Source organism: Diplotaxodon limnothrissa, linkage group LG7, assembly GCF_057381915.1.
Source record: "Diplotaxodon limnothrissa isolate DT_005_m linkage group LG7, D_limnothrissa_male_GT1.1, whole genome shotgun sequence".
NCBI lineage: Eukaryota > Metazoa > Chordata > Actinopteri > Cichliformes > Cichlidae > Diplotaxodon > Diplotaxodon limnothrissa.
Genome location: NC_140602.1, coordinates 60812236 through 60818235, shown reverse-complemented (window position 1 = coordinate 60818235; position 6000 = coordinate 60812236). Strand labels below are relative to the sequence as shown.

The following is a 6000-nucleotide window of genomic DNA, read 5'->3' as shown; positions in this document are numbered from 1 at the left end:
AAATCCTCACTTGGCGCTGGCTACTGCTTACTACAACAGCATTGCATCACCTAGCTCCAACTAGGGACTTCAATCTGTGTCGCTTAGTTGAGTAAAATCAATGAGAAAGAGGCCGCTCTCCAAACTGTGCTCCTGTCAAAACCTAACATGTTGCTTCTGAAGCTTCTGAAGCTTCCAGATTCAACGCACAACTAAGATATTACAGCACATATGCATGCATTGTTGTACTTGGATCAATTTGCTCTACAAAAGCAATGCAGTTGGGCGACTAGGATTTTTTTCAGACATCTTGCAAGTATAGTATAAAAGATGTTGTCATTATCTTCAGGTTAGGTTTTAACAGAAGCAGTCGGAAAGCCGTATTTGTGAGGCTTCGATGGAAGCGGTATTTTCCTTTAAATACCTCAGCTGGTGGTACAGCAGGCGCAGGGCTCTGCCAATACGCTGTGCTGTGAATGTCCACCAACTCAGAGGAAGTTCCATCCTTTGACCGGTGTGTGTGGAGGTGGGGTTGAGTGGGAGGGAGAGAGATGGAGCGAGTGCAGCTGTCAGCTGATGCTAGTCGGCTAGATGTTGCTGTGCGCCGACTCTGTCCTCGTGAGATGCTCTTGTAAAGTTCATGAACAGCATGAAAGGCCACTGTGCAATTTTGAGACCACACACACAAACACACACACCGTCACACCTACACACACAGGCATACACTGTGATGGCAAAAACATCCAAGCTTGATAGAAACTCGCATTTCACTGTGAACATGATATCCAAACATGCTGCTCCTCACACACAGTATGCGATAAAAATTAACCAGATAAAGAAGAAGAAGGATGGGGTAAAAGCAATGAGTGTGTGTGTGTGTGTGTGTGTGTGTGTGTGTGTGTGTGTGTGTGTGTGTGTGTGTGTGTGTGTGTGTGTGTGTGTGTGTGTTTGTGTGGACAGCGCATACACACTCTGCAGCTCTTGAGTGTGTCTCAGCCAACACAATGGAACATAAGCACACAACCATCAGTAACAACACCGGGGCAGGCGGAAGAACCAAAAGGCAGGAGTTTTAGAAAGAAGGGGAGGAAGGTTACAAAATAAAGAACATATCCATCAATGTATTGTACATGAGAGAAAATGTTAATAAATAAATTTTAAGTTACAAATCTGTTGAAAACTATGATTTGAAGATGAAAAAGTCTGTCTGGTCAGTCCTGTCTGTGCACTTGCTGTAAATGCCAGCTGCAGCTTTCGTGCCTGAGAATCAGGCAGCCCACTCGAGTCTTGACGTGAACCTCTGAAGCTCACTTAAGTCCAGTTTCTGGACTATATTATCTCACTGCAGTCCAGTCATCTGGACTGCTTTACCCCTCCTTTGTCCACCCCTTTGGGCTCTGCACTTCAGCATTTCTTCCAGGACGGCCGGACCAAGCTCTGCTTAGTTTGGGTTAGCCACCTTTAGCCCAAATGAGGGTGGAGCCTTCCTTGGTCCCAGCTGGTTGCAGTAATCTCACCAGGAACACGAAGGGGCAGCAGATTCGCCGTAATACTCATATGAATTTATAGTTGTTGTAGCATAGGTGGGCTGACTCTGAAAGCGGTGCTGTCTTTAAATAAAAAAGTGGATAAACAAAATAGCCACTCCAATGTTGAGCAGAATCACCATGACAACCAGGATGGAGCTGTATGCCTGCGTGGGAGAGAAAGAGAGAAAAGAGAGAAAGTGTCAATAATAAAGACACACACACACACACACACAGAGCTCACAATAGAGGCTGTTTTTAGTACATTCAACCTGAAAACCACTCACATTTATATTCATCCTTTTATCTCCTCAGATATATATATATATATATACATATATATATATATATATATATATATATATATATATATACACATACATATATATACACACACACATACGCCTTGAGGTATATCACCTTGAGGTAATTGTTGTTGTGATTTGACGTTATATAAACAAAACTCAATTGAGCTGAATTTACAGTGGTGCACTTTCACCCATCTCTAAAGCCCTAAACTCACTCCCCAGCAGGATATGGCAGGTTTAATTCAGCTTCAGCCAATATGACAGAAAGTGTGACTTTGGTCAACAAGAAAATGAGAATTCCTGGCATCAGCTAAAATACTCTAAGGCTTGGTTGAACTGGAAAACCTTTTCTTAACAGTGCAAACCCTTTGGAGGCTATAGTGGAGATCCTGTTTTCATTATTGCCATATTTTTAGTGCTCACACGTGATTGTCTTAAACAAAACAGTATTCATTATTCTTCTGTTTATCCATTCATTCATTTTCTTATCTAATTTATTCTTGTTCTTTTTGGAAACTGTGTTATTGCACTGCTCACTGCATAACTGCCGCTGTCAGATGAATTCTGGTATTTCATCTGTGGCATATTACTAGTTTACAAATCCTGTAGTTCTGGGATTTTCAGTACAGATCATCTTGAACACACAAGTGTCAAGTTAAATACAGTGTTGTGACATTTTTGAAGACCTAGTCCTAAATCTCTCCAGGACAACAGAAGGAACTTGGAATATCTCTGCTTTTCACAATAAAAGCCCCTAGTTAGTTATGGTAAGTTACCATATTCATTAAGGTATGTTGGACTGGCACAGTAAACAACTCCCAGTTAAAGCGAGCTTAGGATACTGACTTAAAATATGCAATACATGTTGGTTTCTTAATTTAAGCATTTCTCTCAAAGACAAAATTTCAATATCAGATCATGGAACTCTTTAAACAAATGTGAGTATTTTGTTTTTTATACTATTCTGCTTTCCTCTAAAATATATTTAAAAACTGCTGTTAATTTGCTATTTTATGATGTTGTAATAAAAGTCTTAAAAAAAAGTATTTTAAGGTCTTTTTTGTATCCATCTCTAAGCTCAGAATATATTGTTTACAGAAGAATAATACACACACATACACCAACTAATACAATATTATTACTTTTCATTCTTGTTATTTGATTTGCAGTGGAGGTGATACTGGAAAACATGACACACAAAATAATATGTTATCTAAAATATCCATCCTTTCTTTTCTTCTGTCGTTATCAGGGTCACAGGGGGGCTGAGTATATCTCAGCTGTCATCAGTGACGGGAATAACAGCGTTACAAGCAACGGCGTTACTTTTTTCAGTAACGAGTAATCAAACTAATTGCTATTTCTATCGTTACACCGCCGTTACCGTTACTAACAAGAAAATGCGGTGCGGTCGCGTTACTATTTTTCAACAAACAGATGGTTGAAGCTGTGTTCAGCTTATCGCGTCTTATATCAGTTCCACTGAAGTAGCTGTCTACGTAAGTAATCTGGGCGCTACAGTGATTAGCAGCTCCACGCGCTCCCGCAGGCAGCAGTTACTTTTTGGCACAACACCTGGAGCTGAGGGGGCAAAATAATCGCATGAGTGCTGCTGTTTGACTGAGAAATACTAAAGTTGTCGTGGTAAGCCAATCACATGACCACTTCAAGATGACAAAGCAACAAGGTGATATATACCAGTTTTTAAATTGTGTCAATAGGCCACGTAAAGCCAGAGTCATGATAAACAATATATACGCGGCGTTTTTTCCTCAATAGTTTCGTCACGTTTACTGTCTAAGGACAGCGCAGCGAGCACTCTCTGCTTATGAGCAAAAAAACCAAAAACAAAACAAAAATCAGCCTGTTCGTGTTGATGGAAAAATGTAACATGTCGACCAATCAAAAATGATATGGCAACATGACATTTGGTTGTTTAGGAAGAGGGGGAAGTTTTAGGAGTGACGGCGAGAGAGAGAGAGAGAGAGAAAGGCAGCAGAAAAAGAGAGAGAGCGAGTTTTGAGATGTGACAGATTTGCGACGTTTAGCATGTTTGGAGTGTGTAGTTAATGTGTTGTCTTGTGTAGTTAGTGTGTAGTGTTGTGGATAGTTTTGTGTTGTGTGTCAGAACAATGAGGCGACTGCTGTCTCCAGGTAGAAACAGGAGTGATACACCTGCTGTCAGACCTGCAGGTATCAGGCTGTGATGTTCTCCTTTATAGTGGACAGAAATTATTTTTTTGGAGTGGCACAAATAATTTGTGTTGCATCTTATTGAATGCAGAACAGCTGATTGTTCTGTAAATAGTTTGAAATGGTTATTTAAAAAATCAAGGTAAAAGGTAAATGGATGCAAATAACTTTGTTGTTTGCAAAACTTGTGCATAGGATTTTTAAAACTGACAATTTATATTTGCATTTAAAGTTATGAAATATGATTCATTAAACATGTTTGTGGTTGTTACAGTAAAAAATATAACTTTTTCTACTCGGATTTTATGGGGTTTTTTTGTCTGATTTTAGATCAATTGTGTTAACACAGTATGTCAAAATGAAAGAATAACTGTAAATTCAGACACGTGAGGTTGTGCTTAAAAGGATGATACCAAACAAGGCAAAGTAAATAGTTTTTAAAGGTGAAATGTAGAGGAAACATCAAAAGTAGTTAAAATGGCCAATTCTACCCTGGACCCCATGGTTAAAGTTTTTTTTTTTTAAAGTAACGTAATAGTTACTTTTTAAGTAATTAATTACTTTTAGAATCTTGTAACTCAGTTAGTAACTCAGTTACTTTTTTGAAGAAGTAACTAGTAACTATAATTAATTACTTTTTCAATGCAACTTGCCCAACACTGCTGTCATAGGGCAAGAGGCCAGTACACCCCAGACAGATCGCCAGTCTGCTACAGGGCTAATACACACAGACAGACAACCATTCACACTCATTGGTAATTTAGAGTCACCAATTAACCTAATGCCACTAACTGCATGTCTTTGGACTGTGGGAGGAAGCTAGAGTTGATGGAGTTAAACCCAAGACCTTCTTGCTTTGAGGCAACAGTGCTAACCATTGCACCCCTGTCCATGTAAAATATGTAACCTAAAATAAATGTCACAGAAAAGAAACAATTTGAAAGGGCCAAGTTGCCTTTTTGACCAGCAGTACTTGAGAAAAGACCAGCAGGAGTGGTGATGCATGTAAAAATCCAAAGACAGCTATTGGGTTTTACTTACATAGCTTCTGTTAACTGTTTTAAGCCTACCAGAAATTTTTGTGATCTCTTTGTTGCCTTGCATTGTGTTACCTGTCTTCTTGTTAAAGACTTTCAATAAACACAAACAGGAAAAAGATCGAAGGCGAAAACTGCACGTGAATATAAATACTCCATTTCTGCCTTTATCGAACAAGGAAGCCTAAATTCTCTGAGAGAGTGAGGTCAGAGGTGAAGCTTGGCTGCACTACAGAAGCCTTGAGCTGGTGTCACTGTGGTGTCTTGCTCAGTGACACTTCAGCAGATGCTTGCTGACAACCTGGGTCATGTGGGTGAAGGCCAGTCTTTCTGACCACCTGTACGCTGTGGGTAATTATGTGCAAGTAAAACGAGTATATCCACTGACACGACCACTTTTTGTCTTTTGCAAAATAACGCACTGCACTGGCATTAGCACACACAGAGCGGATTTTTACTCTTAATAAAAGATTTACCGAAAGAGGAGGACCTGCAGAAGACCTATGGTTTTAATTAAGTCTACCTCTGAAATAATTTTAACAATCGCTGCAGTGGGAGAGGGAAAATAGGACTCCGTGAACCTCTACACACACTTATTGAGCTGCATTAGTGCAACACAGTTGTAAATGAATCCGTCCAGAGGCTGCAAACAAGGTTTGTGCTGATCAACACAGCGATAGGCTTATCACAGATCTGTGTCATAAATGATTTCCAGACCACAAGTGGATGATTCATCTGATGGCCTGTTTTTGTGTGTTTTATTTAACCTAATTTATTTAAAAAATGAGGTCCTTATTTGTGTTATCACACCACTTAATACTAATGACTTCCATATTGACACCCAACTTCTAAGAGCACCCTTTTAAAAAAGTGGGTACTTGATTATATAATAGATTGGCCTTAAGTCTAATTCCTTCAGTGGTTCTGGAGAACGTTTATTTGTAACTAGTATTTTCA

The 6000-nt window shown here is 39.4% G+C and overlaps 1 protein-coding gene across 1 annotated transcript in view; it reads right to left on the bottom strand.

Moving 5' to 3' along the window:
- Positions 1-1591: 1591 nt before the first annotated feature.
- jph3b (junctophilin 3b) overlaps positions 1592-6000 on the bottom strand; it is a 53317-nt gene continuing 48908 nt past the window's right edge. Inside the window, exon 6 of the mRNA XM_085358591.1 lies at positions 1592-1672. Coding sequence (XP_085214717.1) covers positions 1592-1672 — 81 coding nt within the window. The remainder of the gene's footprint in view (positions 1673-6000) is intronic.